Here is a 21,818-nt window from a genome sequence, read left to right on the forward strand (position 1 = left end):
CCCCACTAAGGGAGAAAGACGGGCCAGAACCAGTATGAGACTACAAGTCCCAGAGGGCCATGCGCCGGGTTCCGGGAGGAGCGTCAGGAGGATCTGGCTTTCGGGATTGACGACGGTCCAGATCCCAGGTTTTCAAACTCAGCGCCAGTAGGTGTTTCTCATGTTTGTGTGACATTTTAGAGGTTACAGCGTCCTTACAACAATCACTTCACTAGGTCCTGGCAAAAACTTTATGAGGTAGGTACTGCTGTCTCCATTTAGGTATGTGAGTGACCAGCTCCCAGTCTACACGGCGCTCAGTGTCGGAGCTTGAATCCAAGTCCGGTTTCAACTCCAGGCTCTCTCGGCTCCGCACTGTCGCAGAAGCACTAATTTTCAATCAGCTGTTTGGTACTTATTGACAACTTTATTGTTATTATATATTACATATTATTTATATATAAATATGTATACAGGTATAGAAATATGTAAATCTTATATATACTTATTATATATTAACATGTATATGTTGTTGTAGTAAGTTGTTATTCTTTTCAGCTTCACTTAACTCCCCCATTTATTTTCTGTAAAACTGTAAGCAAGGTCTTATAGAACTTTATAACTTTGTCTCCATTTGTAAAATAATAATTGTACCTATCTTATAGGGTTGCAGAGAGTGAATAAAGTGAATTGTGTATAGAAAGCACAAAAGAGGGACACCTGGGCGGCTCAGCGGTTTAGCGCCGCCTGCAGCCCAGGGCCTGATCCTGGAGACCCGGGATCGAGTCCCACGTCGGGCTCCCTGCATGGAGCCTGCTCCTCCCTCTGCCTGTGTCTCTGCCTGTCTCTGTGTCTCTCATGAATAAAGAAATAAAAACTTAAAAACACATAAAACACACACACAATAAAGAGGGCACCTGGGTGGTTCAATGGTTGAGCATCTCCCTTTGGCTCAGGTCATGATCCCAGGGTCCTGGGATCAAGTTCCGCATCAGGCTTCCTGCAGGGAGCCTGCCTATGTCTCTACCTCTCTCTGTGTGTCTCTCATGAATAAATAAATAAAATCTTAAAAAATAAATAAATAAAGAGGGGCGCCTGGTGGCTCATTTGATTAAACATCCAACTCTTGATCTTAGCTCAGGTCCTGATTTCGGGGGTCATGAGTTCAAGGCCCATGTTGGGCTCCCCACTGGGCATAGAGCCTACTTAGGTTTTTTTTTTTTTAATATTTTATTTATTTATTCATGAGAGAGAGAGAGAGAGAGAGAGGCAGAGACACAGGCAGAGGGAGAAGCAGGCTCCATTCCATGCAGGGAGCCTGATGTGGGACTCGACCCTGGGTCTCCAGGATCAGGCCCTGGGCTGAAGGCGGCACTAAACCGCTGAGCCACCCGGGCTGCCCGAGCCTACTTAGTTAAAAAAAATAAAGAAGACATGAGATGAGATTCAGAGTACAGGATGGTCAACCAAGGGAAGTGATAAAGAGAATTTTAAAGGTGATGGCAAAAGGAAGTCCCAGGACATATGCAGAGAGCTATCAATCCAGGGACCATCTGGAGGGGTTTGTTTTTTCAGGGGGAAAAATAGAAAATATAACTATTTGATACTTTTGACATGAAAAATTATACAGAGAGGTGTTTTATGGATGGATGAAGATTTAGCATCAATCAGATAATTCAAACTAAAACAGAAAGAGGCCATTTTTAGGCCAATAGAAATAAAATTGTACAAAAAAAGAGTGACTTGGCACAAAATAATATATACATGAATGTTTTGTTCCCTATGGCTGTTGTAAGAAATTGCCCCAAATTTGGTGGCTTAAAAGAACACATATTCTTTTACTGTTCTAGAGGTCAGAGGTTGGACAAACTCACATCAGTAGAGCCACAGTTTTCCCAGAAGCTCTAAGATAAAATCCATTTCTTGCCTTTTTCAGATTTTAGAGCTGTGTTCCTTAGCTTATAGCCTCATTCATCCATCTTCAAATTCAACGGTGTAACATCCTGCTCCATTCCTTACATTGCCTTCTTCTCTGTACCAAATTTCACTCTGTCTTCCTCTTACACCAATATTTGTAATGGCATTTAGGGTCTACCAGGATAATCCAGAATAATCTCCCCATCTCAATAGCCTTAACAATTATACCTGTAAAGTCTCTTTTTCTTTTCTTTTTTTTTTTATTTTTTTTTTAAGTCTCTTTTTCCATGTAAAGTAACATTTCCAGGTCCCAAGGATTAGGACCTGACCATTTTGGGAGGACATTATTCAGCCTTCTACATTATCTTAATAAAAACTCCAAATGTAGATTAAATTAAAATTGTTATTTAACTACGTTAAGAAGATAAGAGAAGAGGAAGAGGAGGTATGGGTATGGACAACTAAAATCCTCCTCAAACACAGTCAATGTATATCAAAACGAATGAATCAAAAGAGAATAACAATTGCATATTAGAATGATCAGGTAAACACAGGAAGAAATAGCTAAAAACTTAGTGCTTGCTTCTGTGGAGTAGAACATGAGCAGAAAACTACTGTTTTTTGTGTAAAAGCCTTTTTATCCTGTTTCACTTTTTTTTTTTTTAAGATTTTATTTATTCATGAGAGACACACACAGAGAGAGACGCAGAGACATAGGCAGAGGGAGAAGCAGGTTCCACGCAGGTAGCCCGACGCAGGACTCCATCCCAGGTCTCCAGGATCAGGCCCTGGGCTGAAGGCGGCACTAAACCACTGAGCCATCAGGGCTGCCCCTGTTTCACTTTTTAAACTATGTGCCTATATTATTTTATAATTACTATAAAATCTATAAAATCTAATTTTATAAAAGTGAAAAAAATGAATCAGACTAATCTCTAAAATTCCTTGCACTGCCATGATTTCATGCCTCTTTAACATTATTGTTGAAATCACCAGCATCACAGCCTCTGAAATTCTGATGCCTAAAACAAACACTATCAGGAAATCATCAATAAAAATCATACTGGTATAAGAACTTCAGCTCAGAAAAAGACATACTGGTGATTTGAAACTTTCCAAGTGACAGTCTCTCATGAAGGGAGATCTGAGTGGCTTTCCCGTTGCTTATCTCATCGCCTATACCAGATTGCAAAAATATCACAAATTCTTCTTCTCCCTGTGTCCATGACCTTGCAGTGTGACTTTGCAGCTTCTCACATCAAGAGATGGAATCTATGTCTTCAGCCTCCTGGCCTTCTTACCTGATTTGATGGAAAGAATGCAGAAGTGATGTGCCAGTTCCGAGCCTAGGTCTCAAAAATATTTGCAAGTGTCTGCTGTAGTTCTTGGAACTTTGACAGTCTACCACAGAAACAAACCAAGGATAGCTTGCTGGATAATGAAAGAAACCTGGCCCCCGTGCCTCAAACAACAACCAGTCAAACCCTAGTAGTCTGTTCTCTCCTAGGAACAGAGCTACTAAGCTGATTTGCAGCTGACCAGAGACGAGTGAACCCAGTCAAGACCAGAAGGACCACTCAGCCAAGCTCAGCCAAAATAGAATCATGAGTTAAATAAATTTGAAATGTTTTGTTATGCAGCAAAAGCTAACTTCTGTGTGGTTCCTTCACAATTTGTGATTACTTTTTATTCATTAATTTTCTTTCCCTGTAACAATTACTGGTAGTTATTATCTATTTAACATCCACTTCCCTCTTCTTTCTTGTAAACAGGTATCCATCCATTTTTTTTTTTAAGATTTTATTTATTTATTCATGAGAGACACAGAAAGAGAGAGAGAGAGGCAGAGACAGACAGAGGGAGAAGCAGGCTCCATGCAGAGATCCCGGGTCCCCAGGATCCGGCCCTGGGCTGAAGGCGGCGCTAAACCGCTGAGCCACCGGGGCTGCCCTATCCATCGTATTTTTGTTCAGGAATCCATCCCTCTTCCAGGAGGCTCAGAGCCCCAGAGGAAGACTCTGCTTAATCTAACCAACAATTTTCCTGTCCCTTTGCAGTGGTAGGTTTAGACTCAGTCCCACGACCAAATTCTGGTCAGTGAAACCTGAAAGGAAATCTGCTGGGGGTTGCTGGGATAGGTTTCTCACTCTAAAGAAAATCACATGACGAGATGATCACTTTTTCCTTCTATACATTGACATAACTGAAAGTGACACCTGAAGTTGTAGCAAGCAACCATCTTAAAACTTCAGAGAAAACGATCTGACAAAAAAAAAAAAAATGTATACAAAATTTTAGGAGTTTAAATTTTAAACATTTTTAGCAGTTTTAAATTTTGCATCAAATAAAAAAAAATTAAACAATGGCCAATATTCAAAATCAATGACTTTCTGACCACCTACAATGTAATGGTTTTAGAATTGAACACAAAAACACTCCCTCAACTCATTGCACACAATATTAACAGAAATCACCCAACTTGCTAAATTTCACATCAGCCTGGGGTAACTGAAACGGAAAAAGTGAAATGAGTCTGCTTTCATTCACCTAAAGTTTTGTTCTGTCTCAGAAAATAACCACAAAATACCAAGAATTTTTTTAGAAACCCATCAATTAAAAATTTTTTTTTAAAAAAACATCAATTCAGTACCAAAATGATAGTCATTTTCTACATAGCAAGGGAAACCCACAGATGATAAATGAAGTTAGGAGAAGTTACACATTTTATAGTGTTAGAGCTATATTCTAAAGAAAAAAAGTTTAAAGGTTTTATTTATTTATTCATGAGAGATGCAGAAAGAGAGGCAGAAACACAGGCAGAGGGAGAAGCAGTCTCTTCATAGGGAGCCCGATGTGGGACTCAAAACAGAACTCCAGGATCATGCCCTGAGCTGAAGGCACACGCTCAACTGCTGAGCCACCCAGGCATCCCTAGAGCTATATTCTATGGGTAGAGACCATCTAGCACCTTTTTTTTTTTAAGTAAGCTCTACATCCAACATGGGGCTTGACCTCATGATCCTGAGATCAAGAGTTCATGCTTTACTGACTGAACCGCCAGGAGGCCCTAATGTGGGTCTTGTTTCCAATCTCTTAGACTCATTTTCCCTAGATCAGTGTGTGCCAGAGTGTAGGTTAAGATGATTACTAGGTTCTTGATGGGATGAGCACTGGGTGTTATACTGTATGTTGGCAAATAGAACTCCAACAAAAAAAATATACAAAAAAAAAAAAAAAAAAAGATGATTACCAGGTTGTGCAATCAACTTAGTCACAACCACATTACCAAAAGCAAAAAAGAAAGAAATAGAAATGTTAGAATACATCATACAGGGGATCCCTGGCTGGCTCAGCGGTTTGGTGCCTGCCTTCAGCCCAGGGCATGATCCTGGAGTCCCGGGATCAAGTCCCACATCGGGCTCCCTGCATGGAGCCTGCTTCTCCCTCTGCCTGTGTCTCTGCCTCTTTCTCTGTCTCTCATGAATAAATAAATAAATAATCTTAAAAAAAAAAAAAAAGAATACGTCATACATGATAAGTGTATTGTTTCATGGAACTTTTTGTTTTGGTTTTATATATATGTTTGTGTAGCTGGGATACTATAATCTATTTCTTACTGTAGGGTGTATTAAAAAAATGTTTTTTAAATTGCTCTCCTAGATGATGCAATTAAGCAGATGACTATCCCCTTTTGCCTCAAGTGAGTTTTAAGGCTTTAAGCACTTCTGTACAATATGACCATCAGTTCTTTTTTTTTTAAATAAATTTATTTTTTATTGGTGTTCAATTTACCAACATACAGAATAACACCCAGTGCTCATCCCGTCAAGTGCCCCCCTCAGTGCCCGTCACCCATTCACCCCCACCCACCTGACCATCAATTCTTTAGGCCTCTACCCTTCTCAAGCATTTGCTTAAAAAAAAATAAAAATAAAAATAAAATAAAATCATTTAATTTCTATCCAGCCTTTTCCCAGTATTCTGTAGGATGATACACCTAAAGTCATATTCCAGTCCTTTCTTAGCCAAATTGTTCTTTCCTTCTAAATGCCTCAAGACTTCATCGTACTTGCCATCTCTGCAATAGCAACCATCTACTCTCCTTTGTAGATCTCTTCACACTTAGGTCCCTGCCTACAGAGCACAATACGGCTCTCAGCCTCTGCCCTATTTCCTATTGCTGAAATCAATGTGGGGAGAAGTGGAAAATCACTCTATTCATTTTACTTAAAAGGACCGAAGAAGACCAAGATAGAGCCAGAAAGAGACTGATAAAAAGACTAAATAGTTTTAAATAAATGAGAACCCCTATTAACAGAATTGGTTCTGAGAAAAGGGAGGCACAGGACCTCATGTCAGCCCCAGGCAGGAACAGCTTCATAGGTGTGTGACCACTGCAATAAGTACAGGGCACTGGGCTCAGAAAGAACTAAGTACAGACTTAGTAAAATGTCTCCACCCTTCCCATCTTGACATTCTTAGTAATTTTCTTTGAACTTGGATTTTGTAAGTAAGCTCCAATGGGACAAGGTAAGTGTGTTTTCCTCTACAATTGAGTAGGCAGGGGTCCTGACAACCCCAAGAGGCCATGTTTTCAGTTTGAACCAGAACTTGGTTTGAACAAAGACAAAAAGCATTTTAAGAAACTTCAACAACAACAACAACAAAAGAAACTTGAACAACTAAGGAACACTATTCCTGCTTGTTACTTCATTACTTCCTTGTATTAGTCAACCATTTAATACTGAAGATAACAGAACAAAATGGGGACGCCTGGGTGGCTCAGCGGTTGAGCGTCTGCCTTTGGCTCAAGGAGTGATCAGGGGGCCAGGATTGAGTCCCACATGGGGCTCCCTGCAAGAAGCCTGCTTCTCCCTCAGCCAATGTCTCTGCCTCTCTATTTCATGAATAAATAAATAAAATCTTTAAAACAACACCACAGAACAAAAAGGAAAGATAGGACAATGGATAGTTGTTTTCCTTTGTCCTAAAATCAGTAAGTCAAATGCAGAGAATGTTGGTAGAATGTGTAATACCAGTAAGTGAAATAAAAGTTACTTTTGTGGGACACCTGGGTGGCTCAGCGACTGGGCACCTGTCTTTGGCTCAGGGTGTGATCCCCCCAGTCCCAGGATCGAGTAACGCACCGGGCTCCCTGCTGGAGCCTGCTTCTCCTTCTGCCTGTGTCTCTACCTCTCTCTGTGCCTCCTATGAATGAATAAATAAAATCCTTTTTTTTTTTTTGTTACTTTTGTGCTGCATTTTCACTGTACTGGCAAGAACTAAATACACATTTAAGTACAAGCTACAAAATGCTAGTTGCATTATTTCAATTTGGAGTTCAATGCTTTTATGTTTGCAGTGAAAACTCATATGAAGATGATCGGCAAAATTCAAGCTAATATAAAAACTTAGAATGGTGTTTTTACTTAGAATGGCATTAAAAGCAAATTTTAAAATATTGTAAGTTGAGAAATCACAGAAAAAAAATATTTTGTATTTTTCAGTCCCCTTAATGGCACCTTTTTCCTGCTTTTTAAACAAGAGGCTTGCAATTTCCTTTTTCAGTGGGCCCTGCAAATGACCACTAGCATCCTATTCCTCTGGAATTATTCTATATTTCTTTCCCAAAGAACTGGGTGTGAGGTCCATTAAAGTACAGGGGGCTTCAGGAAGACGTCATCCTGAAATCCATAGACAAAAATTCTGTGTCACTCACCCACCCAAGCTCTGGAGCACATCATGACTTGGACTCTCTTGGAAGCAATGAGCATAGTCTTGGCCTACATGGACAGTTATACTGCTTATTAGTACCTCAACTGAGGTGGGGGTGCAGATTTTTCTCAGGACGTAACAGTTTGAGGCAATGTTCTGGCTTGGTAGTGGTGACTGAAACAGACTGGCACATTAGTGGCTAGGACTCCAATGCAAGTCGGAGACATGATGGTAAATTACAGGCCAGAACCAGCATCTTTCTCCCTGCCTACGACACTCAGGTCTCATGGTAGCAAGTAAAATACTTCAAATATTGCTTTTCCTTTTTTTGGATATGCAGTTACCACTGGATCTTTTCATTTTATGCTCTGTACTTCATAACTCCTCATATTCATTTCCTTTTGACACATTCCAAGTAATTTCTTAGGATTTTTTTCCGGGTCACTAACCTCTATTCAGTTGTATCTAACTAGAATCATTCACTTTTACTTCATTTTTCACTTCTGAAGGTTCTATTTGTTTCCTTTAATAAATCCTCCTGGTCAGTCTTCGTATTCTCCTACTGCTTGCTCATTTTTGAGATTGCATTTTATTCTTTTTATTCATTTTGACAAATATTTGAGTACATATGTGCAAGGCGCTGTTCTAGTGCTGGGGTTATACCAGCAAGAGTGAAAAAAAAAATCACCCTTATAAAGACTACATACCCCAGTAGAAGGAGAAATACAGCCAACCAAAGTAAATTATGTAGTATATTAGATGATCATTTAAATGTTCAGTAAGAAAGCCAGGAAAGGGTGGAGTACAGGGAAAGAGAAAATAATTTTACATGTGGCTCTTTTACATTTTCTGCTAATTACAGTATCTGACGTCTTTGGTGGTCTATTACATACTGTTTCAACTATCACTCATAGCACATTTCATTGCCTATCTGGTGATTTCATGAGTTATTTGATCTAAATTTTCAGCATCTTAGAGGAGCCTCCTGAAGTGGTTAGTTTCAGCATCTGGAATCCACAGCAAGAGTAGGCAAACTATGGTTTTGAACCAAATATGGCCCACTGCGTGTTTCTGTCCATTTTATTGAACACAGCCAGGCCCATTCATCTATTGTCTAGTCACTTTCACATTACAGTAGCAATGTTGAATGGATGTGGCAGAGAATATATATAGCCCACAAAGCCTAAAACATTTACTATCCAGCGGTTTACAAAAAAAGTTTGCCAACTGCTTATCTACAGATACACACAGGAATTAGTGATAAAAGTAAAATGGGTACCAACATACACTGTTGGAGCAAGTGGTACAATATTACTAGAAATACCCTCTCATGAACTAATTCTGACAGAGGGTGTAAATCACCGAGAGATAATGAAGACTTGTACACTGAGCTGTAACTCAAAATTTTGTTCATCACAATAGCAAAAAACCGAGGAGCAATGAACACATCCAAAAAGGTGTTCAATACTAGTACATTCATGGAAATCTATGAGATTTATAAAAACAAGGCTCACGAGAATCTCAAAACTTGATATTCAGCCTTGTATTTTACCTGGCACCCTTCATTTTACTTCCTATCTTATGATTACTCAGGTTTTCTTTATTCCCTCTGCTTTAGGTTAACTTCTCCATATGTCATGTTGGTGCTAATTCTTTGGGGGATTTTCTGGTCTATCAGGCTCATTCTTGCTGTTTCTTCTTGTTCATAAACAAAGCACCTTATGTTTGGAACAAAAAGATCCACTACTCTGATTCCCTCAATCTACTTCTCTTAGCCAATATCTTTCTAGAAAAGCAGATGGAACACTGTACACACTCATTTCTTTCATTCTTCAACTGCATTCAAGCTTCCATGTCTCTCACTTGCTCTAATGGTAATATTTCCATTGGTTACTAATGGTCTAGCTACAAACCAAATAGTATTTTTTAACTGACTAGACAGCTCAGTTAATTCATTATGTATTCCAACTCTACATATTTTTATTATTTATTTTTAAAAGATTTTATTTATTCATGAGAGACAGAGAGAGGCAGAAACAGGCAGAGGGAGAAGCAGGCCCCTGGCAGGGAGCCCGATGCAGGATTCGATCCCGGCACTCCGGGATCAGAACCTGAACGAAAGGTAGATGCTCAAACAGTGAGCCACCCAGGCTTCCCCAGATTTTTAAATATAATTACTATAAAGTTATTATAGAAGAAACACAAAGACTTAGGAAATACAATGTCTGAAATATAATGTCTGATACATAAATGTCTGATATGTAACAAATGAGGTCCCTAAGTGGCTCAGTCAGTTCAGCGTCTGCCTTTGGCTCAGGTCATGATCCCAGGATCCTGGGATCAAGTCCCACTTTAGGATCCTTGCTCAGCAAGGAGTCTGCTTCTCCCTCTACCACTCCCCCTGCTTGTGATCTCTCTCGAATAAATGAATGAAATCTTTATAAAAAAGAAGCAACAATGTATTTAGGGTACATCTGAGTACTATTCCAGCTGCTTCACTTATTTAATCATTTGATCCTTAATAACCCTATGAGGTAGGTATTCTTATCCCTGTTTCACACAAGAGGAAACTGAGGTAGATGTTAAATTACTTAGCTCAGCTCATGTTTGCAGAGCCAAGACTAAAGTCCGCTTAATCCTAGAGCTTACATTTAATCACTACATTATATAGCTTTCTTCAGTTAAAAGGACTACAAAAACGATCATTACAAAAAAGAAAGGGAATACTTTTATTACTTTCAACATTTCTTTTTATCACAATGAAAATAAACACACAGCTTTACAAAAATAAATTTTTATTAAAAGCAGTAGAGTCTGAGCAGAAGACAGTACAAAGAATGTAAACAATGTAAACATCACTACATTCAGCTCAGCCTGATTGAATGCTGAAAGACAACTCTAAATGCTCTATGTGCCCTTACTAGCAAGATACATTAATTCTATTATACACAGAAAACACACTCTAATTTTGATAAGGAAAAAATATTTTATCGAAGTCGGTCCCAGCGCCAAATACTGGCATCATCACAAACAGCTATAAGAATACTGCTATCCCTGCTAAAACTGGTTTGTCGAATAGCAGCACCACATTTATGATGAGTCAGTGTTGTACATCTAGGAAAAAACAAGACAATAGGTTAAAAGCCATTCATAAATATTGTCAGTAGCAAATTAAACCAACGAATAAGAAAACAAACGGATGTTCCAAGTCATATGGAAAGCATTTAAAATATCACTAAGAGCTCAATCTCTAATTTCATAACATTTGGGTATATTTTAAATTAATAAAAAGAAAGGTGTAACTTGTCACCAAAGTACTCATGATAAACAGCCATTATGAGAATAAAAAATATTTTTAAATAACTGAGTCATATAAATGTTAAAAATGATTTAAGAATGATACTTCAAGGGATCCATGGGTGGCTCAATGGTTGAGCGTCCCAGGTTGTGATCCCGGAGTCCTGGGATTGAGTCCCACATCAGGCTCCAAGCACGGAGCCTCCTTCTCCCTCTATGTGTCTCTGCCTCTCTGTGTCTCTCATGAATAAATTAAATATTGGCATAGCGTTTGAGAAAAAGAAATTATCAATAAAAATTTCTAAATACTTACTTAGCTTTATGAGGATCTTCCACTTCTAAATCCCAAACATAAAGTTTGCCAACCTGATTGCCCAATGCAAGCATCTGTATAAACGTATTTTTAAAAACACCAAATTATTAAAATAGGCTATAGAGCATTCAAATATTCCTAAGATATATTCATATTTCATAAAAACCTCAGTTCCAGACTATGGCTATACTCCTGATTATTTCTATTTCTTTGTATCTTATACTTCTGATTCGTAAATGGAGAACAGCAACTTATACTTCAGAGGCATCCTGAGCAAATTAGAAGGCAAATTTATGAAGGACTTTACAATTTACATTGTAGCAAAAGCTACAGACAGCTCCTCCAAAGTTTTCTTATAGAAATAAATACCCAGATAATTTGTTACTACAAATTCATAACACCAATCTCTAAAATTTCTCTAAGCTTTTCTACAAAAAAGCTATTTAAAAAGTTAACATTCAATCACCATAACATTAAATCTTAATAACAGATGTTATGGAAAGTAAGCACCATTGCCAAGATTGACACCTGTCAACTGCATTTATAATAAGCACTGCAAATGGTGTGGAGAGCCTACTCTATAAAGATAGAATAAATAACATCAACGGCTAAAGTAATCAATCACTACAAGATATCAAGGTAGATTCTTAGAGGAAACTGAACATGGATGCACAACAGAGAAAAGTGAAATTACAATGGTCTGAAGTAATTTTAAAATGTAGAAATATGTTGCTACCTTTTGCCAGAAATCCATAGAAAACCTCATGTACCAAATGTCACACTGGCTGTAATCGAATCGCCCAAGAATAGTCACATTAGACTCACTGGGTTTAATTTTATCTATATCATCTTCCATTTTGCCAGGTTTCCAGCACACAATGGCATTTTCACAAGACTTTAGAAGACAGAAATGAGAAAAAATTGTTACATATAGAACTGAAATTTAAAATTTAAAACAAAGCCTTCTTTTCTCTATTATCTTTTTAGAATTGACAGTCTTAAGACCTGGTTATCCATCTAGTAGATACAGTGATATACATTTATTTATATTTACAGAGTCAAGGTCCACACTTGAGGATAAGAGGTCATATTACAACAGAATTTGACAATATTAAAAAGCATTATATTATCTGGAATATCCATTTTGAAGTCAGAATTTCTCTTCCAAACCAAATTCAGCTCTCAATACTCTGGCATCCAGAGACTTGAGTGTTTTATAACATTTGTTATAAAATATAAAATATAAAATTAAAAAATATATATATAAAATTATGTTATAAAATATAAAATTATAATTTATAAAATTATAAAATTATAAACGATAAAATTATAAAAACTCTATACAAAAATATGCTTTTCAGTATGGCCCCTGCTTAGAGGCCTTAAAAATCATATTATATAGAAGGTAATAAACTCAGTGGTTTAAATCAAGACATTGATATGGGGATACGACTGAAATAGACTAAGTTATACTTTCCTTATTCTGTAACATAGTATCTTTGCTGAAAAAAAACTGCAACACAGTGGGCACTATTTATATTATAGGTCAGTGGTGTGCCAATTAAGGAACATTTGGCAATGTCCCTGGCCTTTAGCAGGTAGAGGCCAGAGATGCTGCTACATCCTACAATCAATATACAGGATGGCCCCTCCCATTAAAAATAAAGATTGTGTAGCCCAGTATTTCAACAGAACCTGGACTGAGAAATTCCTGTTGGTAGAGAGCTTTCCGGAGTTTTACAGGACACAGCCCACACAGCCACATGTTGCAGCTCTGCCCGTTTCACTAACATATGAATGGTTCAAAAGCAGGGCCAAAGGAAGATTAGGGAGGGGACAACACTTCCCCCCATTTTTCTTCTCTTTTTTAGATTATATAAAATCCCAGGGCTATATATCTGATATACAAGTTCTTTACTGTAAAGTACCTTAGACATCACCTACTTTGATGACTTAACTAAATGTACAACTGGAATGACAGCTTGTAGACTTCCATCCAAAGACTCCTCTTGGTCCCAACCCTAATGAATCAGAATCTCTACAAGGGAAGGCCAACGCAGAAAAACTGCCACAGTTCTTCAAGTGCTTGTCACTGATTACACTGGTAAAAGATCCTTAATAAATAAAGTCCTCTCAGGGAGAACTAAAACTTAGGGAGGGAAAAAGAATTTGTTCACTGTAATGGATGACTGCACTTGAAAATCATGTAGAGAGCTTTTTAAAATTACAAATTCCCAAGTCCTTCTGCCAGATTTAGGATCTCTGGGATGGTGGCCTAGGTCTCTATTTTTACAATGTTCTCCCTGTGATTCTGATGCAGAAATAGATTTGCGACTGCCAATATAGTTCACTCAGGTCAGCTTCCTGAAACCTAAAATGCAGAAATCCTTTCCTATCATCTAATTAAGTTCTAAGAAAAATTTTAGAGCTAGCGGCTTTTTATTTCCACTTCCAAAACAACGGAGTATATGTACTCCCCCCTATTTATCCTCACTATTACTTAAAAGACTGAATACCAAATATAAACCAAACATAAAACTTTGGAAGGTAGAAAGAAGGCAGACTGGTTAGGAACCCTGGGACATGAAGATGTTGAATTCCTTGGCTTTCTTTTGCTTTGTTTATGTACCCCAGACTGGACACCAGATAGAGCAGCCAGCAGCTCAGCAATACTCACAGGTTAAGTCCAAAAATACCCCCACCAACAAAAGCCTGCTCTAACCAAAGAACCAGGAAAGGGACAACATAGCAGGAGAGAAAATTTTCAAACACTCTAGTGCAACATCACAGAAAAAACTGGGCCCACCCTCTCATGAACCAGCAAAGGCTAAGTGGGGAGCACTTCTCAGGTGGCAACTATGCACCTCAAGTGCATACCTGAACCTCTCTACCCCTCACTGACTCTCTCTACCCCTCATCCTAATGAGGTAACTCCTCCTACTCTCTGGCTGGGGTGTTATCAGAGCAGACCTAGCAGAGAGTCAGCATGTTTACAATCATCCATGACCCCCAGTGTCAGGGGAGAGCTAGTGGAATAGTAATGAGACACCATCATCTCCACTTTCCCATCACCTGGCAATCATGAAGCAATGCTTCCCCTTCCCCTAATGAAAATTAATCAGAGGAAGCCTCCTGTAAAAGATCTAAATAAAGTTAAGAGTCTTGTGATACAACACTTAAAATATCTAGATCTCAATAAAAAAATTCAATTATACCAAGAATCATAAAAATCTTAACTTTAATCATAAAAGACAATAAATACCAACACTGAGATACATAGATAACAGAACAATCTAACAAGGATTTTGAAGCTGCCATCATAAAAATACCTCCATGGGGTAAAAAAAAGTGCTTCAATGAGCAATTACAAACACATTTAAAACAATAAAAAAGTCAACGAAGAAATAAAAGGAATCAAATGGAAATTTTAGAAATGAAAAATACTATAACCAAAATAAGAAAATCAACTGAAAGTTTCAACAGAAGAGAGTCAGTGAATTTAAAGTTAGAAAAACAGAAACTACCCAATCTATACAAAAGAAAACAAATGTAAAAAATGAGAGTCCCAAGGGTTAAATAAAAATCTAACATTCGTATCATTAGAATTCCAAAAGGGAGGAAGAGAGTGGGTCTGAGAAAGAATTTGAATAATGGCTGAAAAGTTCCCAAATTTGGGATAAACTATGGCCCCCCAAAACATAAATCTACTATAAATTTAAGAAGGTGAGTGAACCCCAAAAGATAAACTCAAAGAAACTAGGGTATGTTTACATTTAAATTTCTGATAATTAAAAAGACAAAATCCTGAAAGCAATTAAGACAGGACACATTATGTTTAGGAGAAAAAAAAATCCAATGATGGCAGATGCCTCATCAAAACCACAGGCCCTGGAAAGAAGAAAACAACTGTCTACCCAAAATCCTGTATTAAGTGAATATACCTTTCAGCAATGAAGGAGAAATGAAGACATTCTCAGATGAAGAAAAAGGAGGAACTTGTCATTAGCAAACCTACCCTAAAAGAATGGTTATAGGGGGTTTTAGCAACAAAGGAAACAATTTAAGAAGAAATTTTAGAACATCAGGAGAGGAAAAAGAAGGAAGGAAAGAGAACAATGGAAGGAAAAAGAACAATGGAAAAAGCAAAACGAGTGAATACAATACTCTCCTTATGTTTGATGGCTGAAGCAAAAATGGTAACATTTTTTGATGTTCTCAATTATAAAGGAAATATTTAAGACAATTATACTGTAAATGGTGGACAAAGCAACATAAAGGGAAGGTTTCTACACTTCACATCAAGTGGTAAAATGTACACAAATTATGTAAATATGTTTTTCCATTTATGTTTGCATGGTAGGTATATCTTGAGGCAATATTTTAATCTTTTTTTTTTTTTAAAGTAGGCTCCATGCCCAGCATGGAGCCCAATGTGGAGCTTGAACTCATGACCATGATTATCAAGACCTGAGCGGAGATCAGGACTCAGATGCTTAACTAATTGAGCCACTCAGGCACTCCAGCAATTTTTTATTTTGAATCTACATATATTTTATACCTGAAGTGACTTTCTTATAATGGCATTAATGAAAATACATAGTATATAGCAAAAGGTAACAAAACAGTTAATATGCATATATTATGTAACATATAGAGGAAACATCAACAAAGCTACCTAAAGAAATATACTCAGTATTACAGATAAAATGGAATTCTAGAAGCACTTGGATGGCTCAACTGGTTAAGTATCTGCCTTCAGGTGAGGTCATGATCTTGAGGTTCTGGGACAGAGCCCCACATCAGGCTCCCTGCTCAGTAGGAAATCTGCTTCTCCCTCTCCTTCTGGTCCTCTCCCCGCTCACACTCTCTCTTATGTGAGCTCGCTCTCAAACAAATAAATTTTTTAAAAAATTTTTAAGTGGGATTCTAAAAAATGTTTATATAGCACTGCTTGGCTGACTATTAATAGAGCATGAGACCCTGATTTAGGGCTTCAGTTCAAGCCCCACACTGAGCACAGAGCCTACAAAAAAACAAAAAATCATGTAACCTACAGGAAAATAGGAAAAAAGCCCAGATAAATTAATTAAAGAAAAAAAAAAAAAGGCCCAGTCACCAAGACATAGCAACAACAAGCAACCCACAGAGTGGCAAAACATCATAAAACTGAAAGCAAAAAGAAAAAAATGCACAATTACAGCTGGAGACTTTTCCATCTCTCAATAATTGATAAAATAAGTCGAGAGAAGAATCAATGAAGTTATATAAGGATTCAACCACTGTCAAACCAATAGCACCTGACACTTATGGAGCTCCACACAAACAGATTACACATTCCTTTCAAGTTCCCACAGAACACATTCAAGATAGTCATAAGTCTCAGAAACAACCAAATCACAGGGAATATGCTCTGAACACAATGAAATCAAACTAGAAATCAGTAAGATAAAGATTAACACAATCTCCAACACCTAGAAACTAAACACACTTCATATCACAATTAGTGAGATGCAGCTAAAGAAGTGCTGAAAAGAAAACTTCTAGCATCTAGTACTTATCTTAGAAAAAGTCTCAACTCAATAATGTAAGCTCCCACACCTTAAGAAATTAGTCAAAGAGCAAAACATAGCACAGCAAACAAAAGGAAGAAGAGATAAAAAAAAAACTGGTGAGCCCTTACCAAAACTTACCAAAAAAGAGAAGACAAATTACCATTTCAGGAATGAAACAGAGCTATCAGGAAACTTTGCAGTTGTCAAAAGGAAAATAAGAGAATGTTACAAACAACTCTACACATAAATTTTACCTTAGATGGAGTGGATCAATTCCTTAAACAGCACAAACTACCACAACTCACACAATAGGAAATAGTTAATTGAATAGCTCTTTTAACTATTAAGGAAATGGAATCTGTATCTTTAAAACTCTCTCTCAAAAATTTCTAGGCTCAGATGATTAGAGAATTCTAACAACCATTTATGAGGAATTTTTATATAATTTCTTCCCAAAAAATATCAGAGGAAACTTGCCGATTCATTTTATGAAGCCAGTATTAGCAATACCAAAACCAGACAAAGACATTACAAAAACTTCAGACTAGTATCATAGCCTCATGAATACAAACACAGAAATCTTTAACAAAATATCAGCTATTAGCAACACATTTAAAAAATTACACACTATGAGCAAATATACTCATTCCAGGGATACAGGACCAGATCAATATTAAAAAAAAAACAAAAACAAAAACAGAAAAGCCAATAAAATACATCCACTAACAGGCTAAGGAAGAAAAACTATATCTGTATCATGAAGTGATACAGAAAAAAGCATTTGACAAAATTCAACACCCATTCATGATAAAACTCTCAAAAAATTAGTAAGGAGTACAGTTCTCAACTTGATAGAGAACATCCACAAAAACCATACAGCTAATATACCTAATTGTGAAACACAGAATTCTTACCCTCTAATATCAGAAACAAGTCAAGAATGTCGGATTTTAACACTGCTATTCAACACAAAACTGGAAGTTTGCCAGTGCAATAAGGCAAGGTCAGAAAGGAAGATATAAAACTGTCCCTACCTGCAGATGAGGTGATAGTCTACGTAAGCACCCCAAGTACTAGACAAAAAAAATCCTAGAATTAGTAAGCAGCATAGCTAGGTCACAGGATGCAAGGTCAATATGAAAAATCAACTGCATTTCTGTATACTAGCAATAAACACAGAAATTAGAAATACCATTTACAATCACCCAAAAAAGAGAAGTAGTACTTAATTATAAATCTAGCAAAGTATGTATAGGACTTGCAGGCTAAAAGCTACAAAATGCTGATAATAAAAATCAAAAGATCCAAATGGAGAGACATACTATGTTCATGGACTGGAGAGCAAAGATGTCAATTAATTCCCCCATCCAACGGATATAAAACAGAAAGGCAAAGGAATCAAAAGAGCTAAAACAATTTTGAAAAAGAATAATAAAGTGGAAGAAAACACGTAACTGTTTCCAAGACTTATTATCAAGACTGTATATATATTCTAGTGGTAGAGGTACTAGAGCAGAAAAACCAGAAACAGCCTCACACAAACAGGCCAAACAATTTTTGACCAAGGTGCAGAAGCAATTAAAAGGAAAAAGAACAGTTATTCCACAAATGGTGCTGAATAACTAGATACCCATAGGCAAAAAATGAACTACTTCTAAACCTCATCCAAAATTAGCTCAAAATAGATCATACATTTAATATAAAACATAACCCTATAAAACTTCTAGAAGAAAACAGGAAAAAACCTTTAGAATCCGGAGCATAGAGGTTTTAAATGTAACATCAAAAGCACAATCCATAATTTTTTTCAAGCAAAAATCAATAAATTGAAATTCATCAAAATTAAAAACATTTGCTCTGCAAAAGACCCTGTTAAGAGGATGAAAAGACAAGCTATGGACTGGAAGAAAATATTTGCAAACTACGTATCTGACATAGGATTCATATTCAGAATATATTAAGAACTCTCAAAACTCAACAATAAAAAAACACAAAACCAATCCAATTAGAAAATGAGGAAAAGATATGAAGAGACATCATCGAAAAGGATATATGGATGGTAAATAAGCATATGAAAAAGATGTTCAACATCACTAGCCATCAGGGAAATGTAAATTAAGACCATGATGAGATATCACTACACACCTATCAGAACAGCTAAAATAAAAAATAGTGACAATACCAAATGCCGGCGAAGATTCGGAGACACTGGATCTTTCATACATTGTTGGTGGGAATGTAAAATGGCACGGCCACTCTGGAAAATAGTTTGGCAGTTTCTTAAAAAACTAAACAAACTTAACCATGACCCAGCAATTGCCATTCTAGGCATTTATCCCAGAGAAATGAAAACTTAAGTCCACACAAAAACCTGTACACGATTGTTCATTAGCAGCTTTATTTGTAATACACCCAAACTGAAAAGGACCAAAATGTCCTACAATAGATGAATTGTGGTACATCCATACCATGGAATACTACTCAACAATAAAAAAGGAAAACGACTGATACACACAACAACTTGGATGGCATTATACTAAGTGGAAAAAACTAATCTTAAAGGGTCCCATACAGTAACATTCTTGAAATGACAAAATTCACATGTGATAAAAAGACAACATAAACTCTACACACACATTGTACAATGTCAATTTGCTAAATTTGATACTGTATTACAGTTATGTGAGATGTATGTGGGAGAACCTGAGTGACGGGCAATATGGGACTCCTCTTGTACTTTCTTTGAAACTTATTGAGAATCTAATTATCTCAAGATCAAAAGTTAAAAAAAAAAAAAAAAAGGGTAAAAAGGCCAAGAAAAAAAGTCAGGCTCTGCCCAAGAAAATATGAAATGCCCTGAAATCCACATCAAGAAAAGAAACTGGATAGCAATTTTTCCAAATATGACAATCCTAAATGTTCAGATAACATCACCAACAATACTCTAAATTATCAGCAAAAAATATGTAAATGTACATCAACACATTACAGAGCAGGGGTTGGCAAACTGCAGCCCATAGCCAACTCCAGCTGTCTGTTTTTGTAAATACAAATTTACTGAAATGGACACGACATAACAAAAAACTCACTATGGCTTTAGATATTGGTTATTTTATAATACTGGATATCAGAAGAATATCATCTTACAAGTTAACGTTTTTCCTATTATTGCAGCACAAGTTATAATAATTCATCAGGATGTTTTATGCCTAAAACAAGTTTCCAAATCTATGAGACTTTACGGAGGGGCAAGGGGAGGGAATTTCCCATCTGCCATCCAATTTACCAAAATATAAAATAAATTGTGCTCCCTGCAAAGTTCCAACTCACACAAACACAAATAGAAGTACAGCTTAACAGCAGTTAGCATACCTTGGAAAGTATCAAATCACCTAACCATCGCACACAATCGACATAATTCCTATGTATGTCTCTGGTGGAAAAGTCAGGAAAGTGAATTTTCTGAGAAATAAATGGCCTGAAATGGAAATGCCAAAAGTTAAAAGAAAAAAGTTAAAAAAAAAAAAATTACCATAGGAGAATCACATTAATTTTCACTTTCAGATTTATAAAACATTGACAAATGAAATATATGACTATTAACTCTGTGTTCCTAGAAAACTGACAACTTTCCTGTTTATCGAGAGCTAAAGTCTCATTTCATGTATTTGTTTCTGTATTTTTTCCATTATCGGCCTTCAATTTTATCTTATGAAATTTCATTTATAAAAATTATACCTGCTTATCTTACTATGTAGACCAAAATTAATCACTTCAATTCTGGCTATCCTAACCAATGATAAGCACAGTCATCCGATTACAGCACCAAAAGTTTCTCATGGAAAACATTAAGCTATCTACTCAATCCTTTAAAATTAAGCATTAACAATCTATGCAACTCAACATATCTAAATTATTTCAAAAGATAGTCACCTTTCTAGGAACAATGACACATCATTCCAAAGGCTGCTAAAAATAAGGTTAGATGAGTCTTGCCTTGAGCAACAATTTCTAAAAATGACCTCTGACAGGAATCTGGCATTTATTAAGACTTTTCCTCTATTTAGGAAAGTGAAACATAGTGCTATTTTTTCCTTAAAAATGTTTGTGAGAAGACCACCAAGCATAGAAATTGCTACTAATTCTATAATTAAAAGTATACCTAACATTTCTAATCTAATGATTCAGTTTTATACTGAAATAACTGTAGAAGAATGATATGATGCCATGAATTAATTGTGTCTTGGGCAACTCACATGTCCTCTCTTTACTTTTCTCTCATATGTAAAAAGGATGTTGGGCTGAATCATCTCAAACATTCCTTCCAGTTCAAATTCTGGGAGCTTTTCTTTATTAAAACATTAAAATGTTATTAATGATCTGATACAAATTCTCAATTCTACTATAATTATGTTAATTGCTTTTTAGCCAAATATATATGTTAGTGCACTGAAATATTTGTTGACGGTTATAAATTTAACTGACAATCTATTAATAACCTGGTTTGATAACCAGAAAATAAATGTTAGCTTTTTTGTTAAAACAGAAGTGCAAAGTTAATATACAAAGACATGACAGTTACAGTGAAAACATTAATAGCCTGAAAAGATTCTGAAAAGACAATGACCGAATTAAGAATTGAAGCATTTCAAAAATATATTAAGAGGGGTATCTGGCTAGCTTCGTTGGTGAAACGTGCAACTCTGGATCTTGGGGCTTTAAGCTTGAGCTGCATGTTGGGTATGTGTGTATGTGTGTGTATACATATATACACATACACACACACACATATATTTTTTTGTAAGAAAACTCTAAAGTTCGCAGAGTCCCATGAAGCAAGGCCCTCCCTGCTTCTGAATTTTCTCCTTCTAAAATATGGATCATCATTTAAAGGAAAGCATTACATTACCACGAATAAAAGCCAAGAAACCCATTTTAAAAAATCACGATTTACTCTCTTGACTTTGAATTTATTAGACTGTTGACAAATAATACAAGTAATATTATTCTGAAAGGTTCTTTACTCTATCCCACACCAAGTTTAA

The 21,818-nt window shown here is 36.5% G+C and overlaps 1 protein-coding gene and 1 long non-coding RNA gene across 3 annotated transcripts in view; one reads left to right on the forward strand and one right to left on the reverse strand.

Annotated features, from left to right (window-relative positions):
- The first annotated feature begins 2 nt into the window (after positions 1-2).
- On the forward strand, positions 3-3,546 carry LOC112642061 (uncharacterized). The gene is made up of 2 exons (XR_003125012.3): positions 3-237; positions 3,133-3,546. It is a non-coding gene; the product is annotated as an uncharacterized LOC112642061 (long non-coding RNA).
- A 6,843-nt stretch (positions 3,547-10,389) lies between these two features.
- Positions 10,390-21,818, reverse strand: part of EED (embryonic ectoderm development) — a 29,861-nt gene continuing 18,432 nt past the window's right edge. Inside the window, exons 9-13 of one of the 2 annotated variants that reach the window (XM_025419383.3) lie at positions 20,146-20,251; positions 18,956-19,030; positions 11,958-12,116; positions 11,222-11,295; positions 10,390-10,725 (exon numbers count right to left, since the gene is read on the reverse strand). In XM_025419383.3, coding sequence (XP_025275168.1) covers positions 10,599-10,725; positions 11,222-11,295; positions 11,958-12,116; positions 18,956-19,030; positions 20,146-20,251 — 541 coding nt within the window. In that variant the 3' untranslated portion in view covers positions 10,390-10,598. The remainder of the gene's footprint in view (positions 10,726-11,221; positions 11,296-11,957; positions 12,117-18,955; positions 19,031-20,145; positions 20,252-21,818) is intronic. The other variant, XM_025419384.3, reaches the window with a different exon arrangement.

This window comes from Canis lupus, chromosome 21, assembly GCF_003254725.2.
Source record: "Canis lupus dingo isolate Sandy chromosome 21, ASM325472v2, whole genome shotgun sequence".
Classification (NCBI taxonomy): Eukaryota; Metazoa; Chordata; class Mammalia; order Carnivora; family Canidae; genus Canis; species Canis lupus.